The sequence below is a fragment of the Paramisgurnus dabryanus genome, chromosome 3 (assembly GCF_030506205.2).
Source record: "Paramisgurnus dabryanus chromosome 3, PD_genome_1.1, whole genome shotgun sequence".
Lineage (NCBI taxonomy): Eukaryota > Metazoa > Chordata > Actinopteri > Cypriniformes > Cobitidae > Paramisgurnus > Paramisgurnus dabryanus.
This window is the reverse complement of record NC_133339.1, coordinates 41,692,902-41,711,540: the sequence shown is the minus strand read 5'-3', so window position 1 is coordinate 41,711,540 and position 18,639 is coordinate 41,692,902. Positions and strand designations below refer to the sequence as shown.

Sequence of the window (18,639 nt, the reverse complement as noted above, 5' to 3'; positions counted from 1 at the left end):
ATGCCACAGGGATTGATCCGTTATTTTTATAGGGGGGTAAATAGTATGGCGTGACGGGGTTGAAAACAAACTGGAGGACGTGTATAAATATTGCAATTTCATATATAATTAATGCATTTTTATATACATATGTATATTTTAATTAAAGTAAACCCATGTATGATTAAATTAGCAGTAACTATTTTGCATTAATTGCAGTTTTTATGTGTTTGATATTCAATGAAAATGTAATGATGGTTAGTGAGGACATGCAAGTATGCTTCTTGTCTACTACTTAGGCAACCCATATGTATAAATTAAAATAAAAGAAAAGCATTTTTTGTTGCATTATAATGCAAAGGCACCTGGTTCTATTAATTGACAGCGTTAAAATGCATTTTGTGATTTCCTTTAATTAAAAATCTTTGAAGTAAGTTTGGGGGACTTAAAGGGCACCCAATTCAGAGAATCACCTGCCTAACTACTGTACTGAGCTATCTGCAGGACCTTTATAGGACTATAGCCCAGTTGAAGGGGTAATAAATGTAGTAATTTTATATTATTTATACCCTTTATTCAGCCAGGAAAAGCCTCTCTGAGATTAAAATTTATTTTTACAGTACTGTCCTGAGTCTGACCCTTGAAATGGAGCTAAAAAGATAATGTGCGGGTGAGTTAAAGCAACACTATGTAGTTTTTTTACCTTTAAATAATGTCTCTAAAATTATTTCAGTGATAGAACAACTTTTAACTGGACAAATTGTACTGATGCTGCAACCTGAGCAGCCTCCTAGCTGCTACAAGCACACTCTGAAAGTGGCGGTGGAGGGTAGGAAACACAGCCCCGCCCCTCCCCCTGCCTGCAGAAGAGTGTCTGATACCAGGCACTGTTGCGCTTTTCAACCACATGGGGGAGTTGTAAGTCATTTTTACATGAAAACTACATAAGGTTGCTTTAAAACATGAACTGTAATGTTTAAGATGTTATGATTTCTGTTATGTATAGAGAATGAATACCCCACATTTGTTTAATTTATATTTTATGTGTTCAATTAGGATGGGTTTTTTGATTTAACGAATAAGCACATGCTTAAATACGCTATTCATGCTATTTTAAGGACCTAGCAACAGATGGCGCCAGTGAACAAAAAATGTGTGAGAGATGCCAACGAAGAGAGATGCACTTGATTTCTTCAAACCAGTACAAATAAAACAAACACTGAGTATACTGTACACTTTTAAAAGCATTTTAAGTGCATTCAAAGTAACGTGCATTTGCACATGCATTTTATCATTGGCAAATATAAACTACTCGTTAGTAACTTAATTATTATTATAATTAAATAATATTAGATCGTTTTAATATAATTTATGAGTAAGTATTAAACTCTGTTTTCAGCTTCATTAAAAATTAAATAATGGACTTGAAAAATAAAAACTACACAAAACATAAATTTGTAAAAATATAATCGAATACAAAATATTAATAATTATTTAAAATTATAATTAATTACAAATATTAATTTAAAATAAAACTAAATCTTGAAAATATTTTTTATGTTCTCATTCGAACAACATATTAAAATACTACAACTCATACTTTCACAAAGTTATTCAGGACTTTTATTTTGACATCTTGTAAAGCGACATTAATCCTGCACACGCCAATGTTGTTATACAACACATGTAGTCGCCCAGGAGCAGTTATTCTTTAACTGTAAGTAAGTTGCAGCAAAATCAGTTGTGTATGACCCGAAAACTTTCATATGACTGTATTTGGTTTTGTTGTGACAGATCTGTATTGACAGATGGAGGCGTTGCTGAAGCGAGAGCTGGGCACGGTGCTGTTAAAAAGCGCTGGACATTCAGCTGGAGGATGCATCAGTGAGGGCCAAAGCTATGACACTGATACTGGACGAGTGTTTGTCAAGATTAATCACAAAGAGGAGGTCTTACATCTTCCTGAATTTCACTCATTAAAGATATTACAAACATGAAAAAGTAAAGTTCAGCTCATACTTGAGTTAAAGTTATTCCTGCTACAGTTTACAATTCCTGCTAATCTTTAAAAGTCAGAAACATCCCTTAAATACTTTGAAATGAAATCCAAGAAGTTTTAGTATACCACAAAACACATTTTGATGCATTTTATTTAGATTTATGCATTTGGCAAATGCTTTTATCAAAAGTGACCTACATTGCATTTCAGATACATTTTTATCAGTTTGTCTGTTCTCTGGGATCAAACCCTTTGCACTCCTAATGCAATGTTAAATTAACTGAGGGCTATGAACTCTAACCTAAGAGTGTTTAACTATTATTCACCTTGGGCCGACCAAAATGTTTTGGCTTCAATTTTTCTGGATGGGTAATAATAATAAAAACTTAAAGTGCTACAGGTTGATTCATAGGCCGTCATTAATATTTAAATGTTTTTGTTTTCACTTTTTATTTTTCACTATCACCTGCTTTCTCTCTTTCTCTACTACTGTATATTTCTTTCTTAGGCTAGAAGGATGTTTGATGGAGAGATGGCGAGCTTGGAAGCGATCCTGTCGACAAACACAGTCAAAGTACCCAGGCCTGTGAAGGTTGTGGACCTTGAGAGAGGTGGATCTGTTTTCATAATGGATCATGTGGATATGAGGAGCTTAAATAAGTATGGCCCAAAACCATGCGAATCCATTAAAACCTAAAGGAGGTGGATTAATAACATGTGAGTTATTGTTTGCTTTTGTAGATACTCAGCCAAGCTTGGGGATCAGCTGGCTGATCTGCACCTTTACAACAAGAGACAGATAGAGAAAGAAAACAAGGAGCAGCAGACTATTGGTAACATGTTTGAATGTGGGAATTTAATCAGCTTTAAATGGCCTGATGGCACTTTTCAACTAAAATTTTCAAATTTGGTTTCTGTATCTTTAAAGGAAAAGGATCAGGACAGTCTGAAATTGGTGCAGTAAATAAGTTTGGGTTTCATGTGACCACATGCTGCGGTTATCTCCCTCAGGTGAACATCTACCATCTAAACAATCACGTGGAGGGAATTATATTAAGAGATTTTTGAAGGTGTATCATTTATCCAGTAAAATGTCTTTATGTTTCTATCTTTTTTTAGGTAAATGACTGGCAGGATGATTGGGTGTCTTTTTACTCTCAGCAACGGCTTCAATGTCAGCTTAGCTTGGTGGAGCAGTCATATGGAGACAGAGAAGCCCGGGAACTATGGACCAAACTCCAAGTAAAGCATACAGCTCAGATTTTTATTATGCATTAATTGGCACAATATCCAAAATTTGAAATATTTTAATGAACACACACATTTATATGGCTGTCAGTAGATCTTGGAGATGGCCAGTATATCACACGTGTAATGAAATAATGTTTGTTAATGTCATATGGTTATTATAGAGCAATACCAAACCTACATGCCCTTGTTTGAGATATATTATTTGTTAAATCTTCATTTATTCACTAATGGGTGGGTGCAGTGAATTACCAAACTCACTGTTCAGATCTTAACTCTTTCACCGCCAGCGTTTTTAAAAAAAGTTGCCAGCCAGCGCTAGCGTTTTTCATGATTTTCACCAAAGTTTAATGCCTTCCAGAAAATGTTCTTCTTTAAATATATAAACATACAATATACCAAATGAAAGAACAGACCCTCTGCTTTCAAACAAAAAACATTTCATCCTACCTTTAGTGGTTCTAATAATCAGCTTTTGAATATGGGTAGGTTTTTGCAAAAACACCATATTTTGAGCAAAAAGCAGATAATTCTATTTTTGTGACGGACTTTTCATAGAGATCCCATTCAGAGCGATCTTTAAAACAAACACGGACATGCAGCAGCTTGCCATAGGGCAATACTTCCGGGTTTTAAAAGTTGCGGAAGGGCGCCACCTGGTGGATAATAGCGGTATTTCGGAAAGACGGAAAATCTCGTCATTGGCGGGGAAGCGTTTTCTCTTAATTGACGAGATATCTCGTCAATGGCGGGGAAAGAGTTAATAATGGGAGAATGTGCTTTCATGCCCAATTAAAGGGTTAGTTCACCCCATAATTACAATTTTATCAAAAATCACTTACCCCTGTGTCATTCTAAACCACCAAGTCCTTTGATTGTCTTCAAAACACATTTGTAGATATTTTAGCTATATCACATTTTAGATATTTTAGTCTCAAGTCACGGGTTTTCATTAAAAAGATCTAATGCTGCGGTAGAGGCGTCAAGTGTGAGTGATTTCAATGTGGAGATGTGTTGAAGCACGTCTGGAGTTGTCCCTGCGCCCCTAGTTCATGCAAATGCCGCAAATTGAGCGTTGCCGCGGGAAACGTGCAAGATGAAAATTTGAACTTTAGCAGAAAAACGTGTTGCGTTAACCAGTCATGAGCTTGCTTTAGTAGTAACGTGATTACAGGAAGCGAGCAGAGTCTTAGAAGCCCCTCCTATGACACAAATTTTCATGTGAATGTCTCGATGACTAGAATTTCACTTGCGGCTTTCACATGTAAATGAAGCGAGTAAACTCAAAATGCTCAAGCGGCAAACCAGACGCGGTTGACGTGAATTTGACGCCTCAAACGCGGCTGGTGTGAACCCACAGTAAAAATGTGTTCTGAAGACAATCGAAGGACTTTAGAACGATATCGTTAAGATTTATGATAAATTTGTAATTTTGCGGTTAACTAACCCTTCAACTCACTGATATATAAATTAAACTTTACAATCAATCCACGGGTCATATATGGTCCGAACCGCAGGGCTCAGTCCATACAAATCATGGATCGGCAACGACAAATCGTCTATAGGGACAGTATAGCACACAGTTCTTTCAAGTCTCTCATTGTTTGTATGATCTGTTCAGCTGAAGATCCCCGAGTTGTTTACAGACCTTGAAGTTGTCCCAGCTCTTCTGCACGGAGACCTCTGGGGAGGAAATGTAGCTGAATGTTCAGACGGTCCAGTCATCTTTGACCCAGCGTCTTTTTATGGGCATTCATAGTTTGAACTGGCTATTGCTGGCATATTTGGCGGCTTTGGGAGCTCTTTTTACAATGCTTACCATGAGAAGATCCCAAAGACAGCTGGGTTTGCAAAGAGGCAGCAACTGTACCAACTTTTCCACTACCTGAACCACTGGAATCACTTTGGTGCTGGATACAGAGGTTCTTCCTTACGCATCATGAAAGATCTTGCCAAGTAAACAGACTCCATAAATGTTTATGTTAAACTAACCCACAAATCTAATTAAACAGTTTGTGCTTGCAACAAACATTTCCAGTGTGATGACACAAACAGAGACAAAAATATTTGTATTGATGAAAATATATTTAACAAAGAAAAGTCATTGTACTTTCAAATGGTCATTGTTTAAAATGTAACATTCCTAATTGTGACTTGCACTTTGACCTTAAACTGTTAATGCTTTAAAAAGAACTTGTCGTGACTCATGGCACTTTGATTTCAAATCAGATGTGTGCATTATGTGTCAATAAATACCCCATAACATTGCTGTTTCAAGGTGCATGAGTTAAATATGTTTCATGTTGGCATAAGCCGTATGGTCGGACGGTAATTGTTACTCATGAGGATGTCAGTAAAAATATATTTGCATGCCTGCTCCACGATAAAACTCATGCATTCGGATGAAGACAAATTGATGGTGAATGTGTGAGTTTATAATTCATAACACCTGGAAATGCGCTGCACGTGTGGTTAATTAGCATGACCTGGATACTTGATTATATGTATATTGAATACTGTTGTGTGATTGAATATTTTTAAAATTTTATTTAGCACTTGTTGCTGCTAATAGACATTTTAAACATTTTCGAGATTTCGGGTAGATGTTCAAAATGCATGCAAAGAAATCCACTTTACTTATGCAGAATAAACCTGAAGTGCGCGACCATATGGTGCTTTTCAGTGGTCATAAAGGCAGTGCAGGATAACTTTTGCATTAAACCTCTTTTTTAAACTCAGAGATCTGGATTCGGACAGCAATTAAATTTCCACTCAACCTTGGTGTTCAATAAAAACAATAAGTAATTCGAACAGGGATTTTAATGCGGGTGGTCTGAGGAAAACATTGACATTCTGTATTCGGATGGCAATAACCACTGACAACCCTCTGTAAATGATGAAAAAATACCTTACGTCCCTATGAGAAACAATTACCGTCCAAATAGTGCGGACCAAGCACCCTATCTACATACACTGTTTTGTAAAAGTTTAGAGTCACTTGCTCATTGTTTATTAATCATTTTCCCACATTTTATATACTGAAATTACTTACATGGTAATGTACTGCAATGATGTTGTGACAAAAAGTTAAATGTACATAGTTAAATATACATTTATTTGTATAGCACTTTTCACAATACACATTATTTCAATGATTTGATTTTTGTATATTACAATGAAGAGTAATAGGTTATCATGTTATGTCCATATTGCAGAGGTGTACAGTTGCAAATGTAGTATAATTAGCATAGATGCGTTTCATAAACATTTCAAGCTAAAGATAATAATTTGCATTTGATCTGATATAATTCAAGTCAATGATATAAGATGAATTTTGTGAATGCTTGGTTAAAGTGATGTGTCTTTAAACTAGATTTAAACTTCGACACTAGCTGCGTTTACAGACAATTGTAATCAGTTTAAAGGCAGGATAGGCAGAAATTATCTAAAAAATATTTTTTACAAATTTGTTTAAACTGTCTTTATATTCCAATACATAATTAAAATGTAAGTAAACTGAGAAAGAGAGTATAAAAACACACGCGATGCCGACTGCTCTGCTGGAGAAAGCATTTACCTGAGACGAGCGGAGAGGAAGGAGTGCGGTGCATAGTAACATCATGTCCCAATCACATGTAATAATACACCTAACTTTATCACTATGAATATAAACAAATAGGATGGCTTTTAGTACTCACTATTAAGCTAGCATATCGATACTGGTAAAGTTGAAAATATATTTTGTTTGATTCGGTAAACGAGCTAGTTATATTTATAAGACAAAGCTAAAAACAGATTGCATTGATACAATTTTTTTACTATCAGTTACACTGTGATGAAGGTGAATTTCGTGGAAGATTCATAAACGGTGTTTTGCATGGAAGAGTTTCCGTGATGAAAGCATTGTTGACTCTGATAAGGACTACACTCCAGAGACAATACTGCTACCGCATCGTCGACTCGAGGAAAAGCCACGCAGTATTTACTCTTGTTTGATTTCTTAATTTATTCCTTGTTTGCCTTCGCTGACTGCATATGCAGGTACTGTGAGTTCTGAATGATCCTTCTCTGCCGTTCTTTTGCTCTTGCTAGAGTGCCTCGTGCACGTTCAAATCAATCGGGTGTGCGCATGTGTGGGCAGATCCCATAGCAACAGGGGTGGTGCCATGGTCGCGAGAGAGAGTGATAGTCGCGCAAGCCAATAATTTGTTTCGTCCCGAATGGAAATAATTAGCTGTGTTTAAAACAGTCATGAGGGGTCTACAGACAGTCGAGTTTTATACTCTCTTTTTCAGAGTACTTACATTTTAATTATGTATTGGTATATAAAGTAGAGCTGTAATCGGGCCTTAAAAGTTAGGCCCGAAATGTCCGAAGCCCGACAGAATGCAGCCCGAACCCGAACGTACATTTAGATTGACAGCTTTTTAAAAGCCCGAACCCGTTTACAGCCCGACATTATTTAAATGTGCGCACACACACAGCTTTTGTCAAGAATGAGACATTTACACAGGTTTTAACATTATTTATTCATGACTAATAATCTACACGCCACTTGGAAGTTGAAACAAAGAAATAAGTAATCTGTAACATTGTAACATCTCATTCTAAATAGGCTTATGCAATACACTATAAATATGCCAATAAAATTATTATTTCTTAACCAATTAAATGAAGATAATACATTCTGAATTAAGATGGGTATTTGGCAATAACGAAATTAAGAGGCAGGCTCCGCAGGATTTGCGTCGGCACTTCTCTCCATTAGCCTACTGCCAACATTAGTCTATATCCTCTGTCTATTCATATTTAGTTATACATTGAAAAACCTACTCACCAAGATTAGGCTACATGTTTTGATGAGGAAAATCATTAAATCCACTGTAAATGAATTCAGCGCGATCCTGCGCTACTGATTTGAACTTGACCGCTCATTTACCTCACAAAGCCGGAGCGGAAGCCCGAGCCCGCCCCGAGCCCGTGTAAAATGTTAGAAATAAAGCCCGAACCCGCCCGAGCCCGTCGGGTCCCGACGGGTCCCGTCGGGTTCGGGCAAAGATCTTCAGCTCTAATATAAAGACAGTTTAAACAAATTTTTTAAAAAGTTTTTTAGATAATTCCTGCCTATCCTGCCTTTAAATTAAAGGTACTGTATTTTTCGGTCTATAAGTCAAGTTTTTTTATAGCTTGGCTGGTGCTGTGTCTTATAGTCAGGTCCTTGTAAGTCAGTATGAATTAATTTTGACATTTATGAGGCAGGAGACAACATTACCATCTACAGCTGTGAGAGTCAGCTATATCCTGCTTCTGTATTTATGTAATTCAATGGATTCTGTAATGTGAAATGGACGAGTATGCGAATGTCACGCTAGTTGGCTTGTTCGGTTAATTTAGCTTATTCAACCTTCCAGGTAAGTTCTGTATGCTATGGTTTTATCGTTTAAATAACTGATTATATTACTTCAACATACAGACATATATTCAGTCTGCTGTTCTGTCTGCTATTGTTTAGTTTAATAACTTGCCTTTCCAGATTAAATGTCTGTTCTTTGGCATGGATTTTTTGAAATAATTTTATTTCTACGACTTAAATATATGATTATTACGTCTTAATGACGCATTTTTGAAGGATGCAGTTTATAGACTGGAAAGTACAGTAGACAGATTAATCGGTTTTGCACCGATAGTTAAAAGTTTTTCGTAAATTGGTGTTTTTGCTGCTGCTTGATAAATATAATCAACACGCCAAATCTTCATGTGCTCATCGGTTATTATGCACAGCGATTTTAGAAAGATGGCTAAAATCAGGGGTTAATGTCATAAGTGGGTGAACTAGCTTTTCTGCATATGAAATTGGTAATATTGTCAAGGTTTCTGAGGTAAAAGAAAGCTACTTTTGTCACATGTGAGATGCACTAAAAGGATGTGATAATTTTTTACACATCTTTTTGTGTTTTGCTTGATCTTATGTGCAGGGCCAGATGGAATCTGCAGACTTTTTTGCTTTTTCCACAAAAATAGTTTTTGGAAAAATGTGGAATTCTGCGAATGAAAAAGATCTGAGAGTATGGTACCGTAGCTTTTTTAGTACATTAATTTGTTCTGACATATAATTTCTTAAAGAGATCATCACCCACACAGCAAAATTAAATTAACACTGGCTCGGTGTTTATATGGGTACCACCAGCAGGGTGTTAAAAGTAACACCGAAGCAGTGTTAGAGTTAATAAGATACTTAAGCAATCATTTGAGTGATTATTTGATTATTGAAGACACCTGGTGATAATGAGCCGAACTACAACCACAACTTCCAGCCACTGCCTTAGATAAAATCAACTGAAAAGACATCTTTCTTATTACAAACCAGACTGACTTTTGTCAGGTACCCATATAAACACCGAGCGGGTGTTAATTTAACACCAGGGATTTTGCTGTGCACAGACTTATATACAAAAACACAACTCAGTCAAAGCCTCAGGTTTAACCTTGTTATATGTAATCAGAAGATGGTTCGTTCATATAGGAGGATGAAGGTGAGGACAACGGGATAAAACAAACATAACTTTTAATGAATAAATGACTTGAATATACAATAAACATGCACCAACTTAACTAGAATGTTACATAGATGTCTAAACATTGCAAAGAAGAGAACGGGCAATGGAGTGATGAGCCTCATAAATGTCAGGTAAGGATAATAACAAACACAGTTCAGGTGTGGGAGTAAAGAGGATTGTGGGAAATAGAGGATGATTGTCTGGAGGATGATGACTGGGAAAAACATGGAGAAACAGGCAAAACAAACTAGGACTGTGAAAAGTAGGAAATTCATAGTTACTTTAAATAAGTATTGGTTAATGTGTAATTCTCTAGGAGGCATTTAATATAATAATAATTTTACATTTTTATTAATAAAATTCCTTACATTTATATAGTGCTTTTCTCAGTACTTAAAGCGCTTTACATATGAACAGGGGAATCTCCCCAACCACCACCAATTAGTAGTTAATAATGACTAATAAATAAGTAACAAGTAACTAATTGTTACTTACCCCAAACAAATGTGTGCATTGACTTACTGATTAGTTAATCACACTTACTTATTAGTTATCCAGTGACTACAGTGTTAATGCAGAACTAACCATTAGTAACTAGATTAGTTCCTTTGTTACTACCTATTAAGTTGAAACAGTAGTATAAAGTGTTACCGTATGTTTGGCAAATATGATGTACACTGTAAAAAATCAGCATTTTTGTCAAATCAACATATAATTTTTAGTTACTTTAACTTAACAACTATTTTTTTGAGTTATGTCAACTTATCACAGGTCAAAACTTAAAAGAGTAGGTTGAATTGGCTTGCAAAATCAAGCTGTTTTAACATCATGCTGCATTTTTTTTTTACATTGTACAGCAGCATTCCTGTAAAATACACTACATGGCCAGGAACTCAGTTACCTGTTTTTCTCTGCACTGTAAAAATACAGTATTTTAAAAATGCAGCAAAGTATTTTTACAGTGTGTAAATTAAATGCAATTGACATACTGTTAATGTACAGTAATTTACTGTTGTGTTGTGTTGTAAATGTACAGGAATGCAGTAATGAACTGCACATTTATTTGTAGTATTACACTGTAAATCTTAATACAGTAAAAACTGTAAACTAAACAGTACTGTGCAGGTAAAGCTGCTACCAGTTAATTATTGCAAACTTAAAGGTTTTAAAGTGTATTAGTATAAAGAAAACAAATTAGACACTTAGTTTCTTAAACTACATTACATTTAAAGTTATACATTAATTTATGTTCATATAGACCTTTTTACTGTTTGGACACAATGATGACGTGGCAGCGTATGCACGCGCATCTTGGCAACGGAAGTATGACAAGAATCAGCAGTGAAGCAACACAGACAATGTTATTTTAAAAAGTTTACACTATCAACTTTTTCAACACAGCTACAAGATCCGTGTATTATAGTGGAGTGGATAGAAGATTTTAGCAGATGGCCAAAAATAAAGTTGCCAGATACATACGTATATTATTATGTTATATTAGTGCAACCAAACGCAACAACCAGACATTTTGATGCTGGTAAACTGTTTTGATCAACTTTGAGTTGCTAACACATTAGAATAACACCACTTCTGTTGCCTAAATGCGGGCAGGCTATTTGATCATGTGTGTTGTAAAAGGGTCTATAGCAAACTTATTGATATAACACAAAACTTTATGACATAGTCCACGACAATCATTAAATGAACTTAATCCACCATAAAAATACACCCGAAACAGCATTTTGTAGATGAAAGTGTCCCTGTATACCAAAACAAACAATAATAACTTGAACAGTGACTAAATATTCAGAAGCAAAGATGGGTATTCCTCAGAGCATTCCCAACTTCCCAAGTTATGGATTTTGTAGGTTAAAAATGTTAACTAAAATGAGTAAGTTTTTTTTTTTACTTTATTATTTTTTTAAATGTTTAAGCATTTAATCCCCCGGGTCACACTTTTTCACTAAAATATCCAACAAAAGAAATTGTTATGTGATTTAAATGATTATTGTTGTAAGCTCCACTAGGAGGCGCTACTGATTCCGGTATTGTTTTTAGCTCCGCTGGTTTTACTGTGGCTACTTTCTGGTTATTGTTTTGTTGTTGATAACTACGTGATCGCCAATGTCATTCGTTCTTGGCAAATCCTGTTAAGAAATCGTTGAAGACTATTTCCAGCAATCCGTTAATTCATGATTCAAAATTTTCTATGTTGATAGAAGCACTGGGGACCCAGCACTAAAACATGAAAAAAGTCAGATTTTCATGAATGTCCAATTTAAAGGGACGTGAATAGAATTAAACAAACACTGGGGAGCCACATACACTAAAAGGTTGTATAAGAGGTTATTCGAAATGAAACCACATCTTGCCAAGAACAGACAGAAACACAATAACAGTGATAATGTATAGAACAATAAAGCTCTCATCTATGATTTTTGCCACTCTGTTCCAGTATAGTGATGCCTTCTTCTGAGTGTTGACCGTACATGTCGGCTCTTCAATTCTCATGGGAAACGTGTCTACACCATCTGTAAAAAGAATGACAAACAATGGTTTTGGGGGGCAGTTGTAGCCTAGTGGTTAGAGAGTCTTGTCCCGGGCCCGAGAGTTGCTGGTCGAGTTTCATGGCCAGTGGGTTGTGATTGCATTTAACCCCACCCCAGATAATTCTAAAATTAAAATTCAATTAAAACAACAAAAAGTTTTTTATTTAACTTTAGGTACTTCACAGCCAATTTGTTATTGTTTTAAATTTAAAATAACTAGGACAAGAATATATATTTAGTTATTTGTCAGTTCAAGTTGTTTACATAATCTCTTCTATATATGACTCTTTTTGACACCTGGCTGATATTGCAGTATTTTTTACATTAAAATCTATTAATACACAAGTGATTATATATGGACCAATAATAAAAAAATTATTTGTAAAATATAGAAAAAATATGTAACACTACATTAGTATGCATATAAAGCAAAAAAAAAAATGTATGATTAAAAATAAAATTTTGACCAAATTTCAAAGCCGCACCCGCCCGCCATCCGCTGATTGACGATGCATGCTATGCTAATGCAAGCCTCGAGAAAGCCCTTGTCTGTTGTTGTAGAAAGGATCAGGGTTCTTGCAGGTTTCAGCAAGTTAAATTTAAGACCTTTTTAAGACCTTTTAAGACCATTATGAGTAAAATTTAAGACCAACACGACACATTACTAGAAGCATTCGAATGATCTCAGAAATTCTCAAGACGTTCTATTTTTATTGATTCAGTTATAGGAAAATATAAAATAAACACACTATTAAAACAAATACTCAAAATACACGGAAATACACTATGCTTAACCCTATTAGACCACGACGGTTTGCGCTGACAAATTCTATCCATAGCCCTTTAAGAAGAGACTGACAATAGAAGTCCAAAAAGCTCGGCCGTCATGTGATTCATGAAGACTTCAGTTGGTTCCTGGAAGCTCACAGTGAGCCATTGAAATACATTGAGTTAGAGGGAAAGAGCTGTGATTTTTATTAATTAATAGTCAACAAATGCATTGATTTACAATATTTATATATCACACTAATATGTGCAAGTAGTATTTTTTATAAAATTCTATCAACAGTGTTTTTTGACAAATAAAATCCACTAATAACAGATCACTTAAACTAAGGCCTAGTCCTGGCTTAAGCTAATCCCTGTCCAGGAACCACCCCATAATGTTTATGCATGTTTATCTGCATTAAGAAAACGAAATTGACCATTAAAAGGCTGTTCTTGGTTTATTATGTGTTGCTAACGTTATCCACGAAGACCGTTTCTCAATCCGAAGGCTAGCTGACACTTGGATTTCAGAAAAGCTATTATTTAGTTTCCCTTGATTTCTACATCAAAAAGGCTCCAACATCTCAGTGGGAAATTCTATGGCACCTTTTGAAGCTCAACAGAGAACTAATAAGGAAAGTGTGAATTGCCCCAAAGAATGAGACCATATGACAAACTCTTAAGAGATTGCGTCTGTAAATACATTTACGCATGTTTGATGTATGTTGGTTGCCTCTTTTATAAACTGCTTGTTAAATAACTTGTATTCTCATGTACAATTGTGTTTCTATGACTTAGTCTAGACTACCTCTGACAAATAGAGATTGGTTGTTTGTTATACATTGGGATGAATCACAACAACGTGTTATTTATTAATGCAATAAAACTGTATAATCCACACTTATGAATCCTAAAACAAGCTTCATGCAATTGGCAAAATTTGCCATTGAATTGTTTTTTTTTTTCAAAATACTGTACAAGTGCTGCTTACAGTTAGCCTGGTTAGCCAGACCTACTTCAAGATGTAAGGTCTGGCAACTCTTCACACAAACGGCTCAATGCAAGGGGCGGGATATAAGGTTGTCCCTCAAAATGCCTCTGCACGCAATAGGATAGCGCTATGACCAATCAGAGCAACGAAGAACGAAGTTTTCAAGTAGGAACCGTCGCAGCTCTGTCGTCATCATGTTAAGCCCGCCCCACAGACGCTACACACGATGTGATTGGCCTGACCAAATTTTGGTTTTTGGAGCTGTTAAGTGTATTGTGAGTGCCTAGACTAAACCCTGGCAGCAAATATATTTTGCGGCCGCTAGGGTGCGTCTAGATTTCTAGGCTAGCTTACAGTAATATTGAAAACTGATTATTACTTGCAGTACTCACTACATTCACTGAAATAAACTTGTGTGATTACAGTAATATAGATTTTTAACATTATCTGTCAAGTGTGTTGTTATATACAGTAAACATATCTTTTTCTGTAAGCAGATCTCCTGGATTGTTTGATTTTGCTTGAAGAGAAATTATACGTTTTGAAACAGACAATCAACGAAAAATCTACGAATCAGATACACTCTTGTTGTCACAGAGCAGAGTGCAATTATTTTATTGCAGCTTTATCACCATAATTTGTGGTTTTGACTCAGTTTTATCAAGGGGTATCCATCTAAACTTGTGTTTTGAAAGCAGTTCTGCTTACCGCAGTCACTACACTCACCCTCGTCTCTCTCCCTTTCCTCACTGAAACTTTGCGTGCTGGTGCTGCCAGTGCTGCCAGTGCCACCACCGCCACCATCATCATCATCACCAGCGACGCGAGTTGAAGGTCCTGCTGCCGCTTTTTAAAACATTTTGCAGCAACTGCCTAAATGGCTTGCATCTTTTAGTCGCGCAGTTTTTCTGCGCCTCCCTTGCGTTTTTCTCTCTCTCTCTCTCTATTTTGACACGTGAACTGACCGACGATGCACGCTCGCTTGCACAGAGTGACAGAGACCAAAGCGGTGATTGGCCCAGCTTAATGTCATTAAAAAAAAACAAAAAATAACCAATGGGCTGCTGCTTAAATGTGAGTGGGCCGGTCTATCTAGCAAAAAAAGGACCATGACTGTGCTGGTCAGTCATTGGGCCAGCTTAATGTCGTTTAAAAAAAAAACAATGGGCTGCTGCTTAAATGTCAGTTGGCCGGTCTGTCTAGAAAAAAAGACGCTAACTGGGCTGCTCAGACAAAGATAGTGAGATGTTTCAGCCCAAAAAGTACGTCGGCCCACCGGGAAAGTGCAATCAGTAAGAATCCAACTACTAATATGGCCAAGACCAAAGAGCGGTCCAAAGACACCAGAGACAAAATTGTACACCTCCACAAGGCTGGAAAGGGCTAAGGGGAAATTGCCAAGCAGCTTGGTGAAAAAAATGTCCCCTGTTGGAGCAATCATTACAAAATGGAAGAAGCTAAACATGATTGTCAATCTCCCTCGGACTGGGGCTTCATGCAAGATCTCACCTCGTGGGGTCTCAATGATCCTAAAAAAGGTTAGAAATCAGCCCAGAACTACACGGGAGGAGGTGGTCAATGACCTGAAAAGAGCTGGGACCACCGTTTCCAAGGTTACTGTTGGTAATACACTAAGACGTCATGGTTTAAAATCATGCATGGCACGGAAGGTTCCCCTGCTTAAACCAGCACATGTCCAGGCCCGTCTTAAATTTGCCAATCACCATTTGGATGATCCAGAGGAGTCATGGGAGAAAACACAATACAATTCAAACTTCAATGGTATTTCTTATCCATAGGTGTATTAATACTTGATCAAGATTTCACAATCTCCTTTAAAATTAAAAAGTCTGACAAGTTAAAAAGTGTTTGAAATTTTAACTCCACTCAACCGTGAATGGAAGGAAAAGACACAGAAAATGTAACCTGATCCAATTTCTTTTAATGTACAAAATTTTTTGACGAGTTTTTAATTCGGATCCAATATGCAAAGGTCTTGTGTCTTAGAAATCTGTGGGTGTACTGATATTGATTGATGCAACAGTTAACCAGTAGAGGGCGACATTTAGCTGTGTTGCTATGTGTTGTTTGTTCACGGAGGTGAAGCAATAAAGCACTCTTGAGAATGGCAGTCTGGGTGATGAGTTCAGTCAATACATGGTACCAGGAGTTAACTCGTAAAACATGAGTGTAATGAATAATATACGCCCACCGGACGAGTTGAAGTTGACGGGTAATGTCCACGCTAACTGGAAAGCTTTTAGACAAAGTTTTGAGCTTTATTTGTTGGCTATTGGACTCGATGAAAGAAACGATCGACGGAAGATAGCTCTGTTGCTAACTGTAGCTGGACGGGCTGCATTGGATGTATACAACACATTCGTCTTTTCGGAGGAGGAAAGGGACACGCTGCCCGCGGTACTGAGCAAGTTTGAGGATTACTGCACACGAGAAAGAATGAAACATATAAACGGTATGTTTTCAGGAATAGAATGCAAAAAGAGACTGAATCAATAGAACAGTATGTTACAGACTTGCGCCTTAAGAGTCAATCCTGCAATTTCGGCACATTGTGCGACTCAATGATAAGAGATCAGATTGTAATAGGAGAGCAGGACAAGAGAGTAAGGATGCAGTTATTAAAAGAAACAGAACTTACCATTGAAAAAGCAGTTGGTATATGTCAGGCTGCAGAAAGTACAAAGATGCAACTGAAGTCGTTTGAAAACGAAAGTGAAACTGCTGCTGTAGAAACGGTGCAAAAACACACAAAGAGATTTGATAAACGACAGCCACAGAAACCCAAATGGAAATCACAGGGAAGAGACTGTGAGAGATGTGGAAGTAAGCATGCTCCAAAAGAATGTCCAGCATATGGCAAAGAATGTCGAAAATGTGGAGGAAGAAATCATTTTGCCAGGTCCTGTTTCACAAATAAAAAGGTACATGTCGTCGGACATAAACAAGAAGAAAGTGATAGTGAGGACGGAGAACCACTGTTTGTCGAAGCAGCAATTCTGACTAATATGAACGTAATGATGATGAATGGATAGCACCTTTGATGGTGGATGGTGTGACAGTGCCAATGAAAATCGACACGGGTGCACAAGTAAATGTCTTGCCGAGGAAATACTACAATAAGATGACCAATAAGCCAAAAGTGAGACCCAAGAAATTGGATTTGAGAGCATTTAATGACCAGCCGATTCCCCATAAGGGCGTTTTCAGAGCGAGACTTTCAGGAGAAGGACGCACCATAAGTGCACTGTTTGTTCTAGTAGAGGAGGATAGACAGCCGATTATAGGTCTGAAAGCAAGTGAAGGACTTGGGCTTATAATGAGAGTTCATTTCATTGATAGTGCTCTAGTGACCACTAGGGGCGCAGCACATAGCAAACAAATGGACATATGTGCAGATTTTACCAAAGAGATAGAGAGTGAGTACAAAGATGTATTCCAGGGTATCGGTTGCTTGCCTAATCAGTACAAAATTCGGCTGAAAGAAAATGCAGAACCAGTTATCCATGCAGCAAGAAAAGTGCCATTAGCCCTGAAGGAAAAACTGAGAAAAGAACTGCAATCCTTGATAGACAAAGGAATAGTGAGAAAAGTAGAAAAACCTACAGACTGGGTAAATTCACTTGTCATTGTGGAAAAAAAGAACGGTGATCTGAGACTTTGTATCGATCCAAGAGATCTGAATAAATGGATCAAAAGAGAGCACTATAGGTTGCCAACTAAATCAGACATCACAAGCGCAATAGCTGGAGCACAATTCTTTTCCAAGTTGGATGCATCATCTGGATTCTACCAAGTTAAACTGGATGAGGAAAGTGCATTATTGTGCACATTTAACACCCCTTTTGGTAGACATTGCTTTCTACGCATGCCTTTTGGAATTGCCTCAGATCCAGAGGTTTTTCACAGGACTGTACAACAAATATTTGATGGCATGGAAGGTGTGGGAGTCTTTCTAGATGATGTAGTCGTCTGGGGTGCCACAAGGGCAGAACATCATGAGCGACTGAGGAAAGTGATGGCACGAGTACGGGAAACAGGAATGAAACTAAACAAACAAAAGTGTCAGTTCGGGGTGAGTGACATTACTTACCTGGGAAACAGAATATCTGCTGCAGGAATACAGCCAGACCCTGAGAAAATAAGGGCTATACAAGAAATGCCACAACCCAAAGAAAAGACGGAGTTGCAACGTGCATTGGGCTTAGTCAATTATGTGGGAAGATTTATTCCAAATCTGTCGGCCAAAACCAAAGCATTGCGCAGTTTGCTGGAAAGCGGAACTGATTGGAGATGGGAGCATGAACATGTGACTGAGTGGGACATGCTCAAAAACAGCCTAGTTAAAGGACCAGTGCTGAAATTTTTTGATCCAGAGCTTCCAATGAAAGTATCTACTGATGCTTCTAAGGTTGGACTTGGAGCAGTTCTGCTTCAAAAACATGATTTGGCATGGTTTCCAGTGGCATATGCATCACGAACGATGACTGAAGCAGAAAAAAACTATGCACAAATTGAAAAAGAGACATT

At 37.1% G+C, this 18,639-nt stretch overlaps 1 protein-coding gene and 1 pseudogene across 1 annotated transcript in view; one reads left to right on the top strand and one right to left on the bottom strand.

The window, feature by feature from the left end:
• Positions 1 to 1,623: 1,623 nt before the first annotated feature.
• On the top strand, positions 1,624 to 5,499 carry LOC135744941 (ketosamine-3-kinase-like; annotated as a pseudogene).
• Positions 5,500 to 9,745: 4,246 nt separating this feature from the next.
• The window catches only part of LOC135744990 (5-hydroxytryptamine receptor 3C-like), a 51,589-nt gene continuing 42,695 nt past the window's right edge, over positions 9,746 to 18,639 (bottom strand). The window contains exon 5 of the mRNA XM_065263372.2: positions 9,746 to 12,314. Within this exon, the coding sequence (XP_065119444.1) occupies positions 12,130 to 12,314 (185 nt within the window). The 3' untranslated portion in view covers positions 9,746 to 12,129. The remainder of the gene's footprint in view (positions 12,315 to 18,639) is intronic.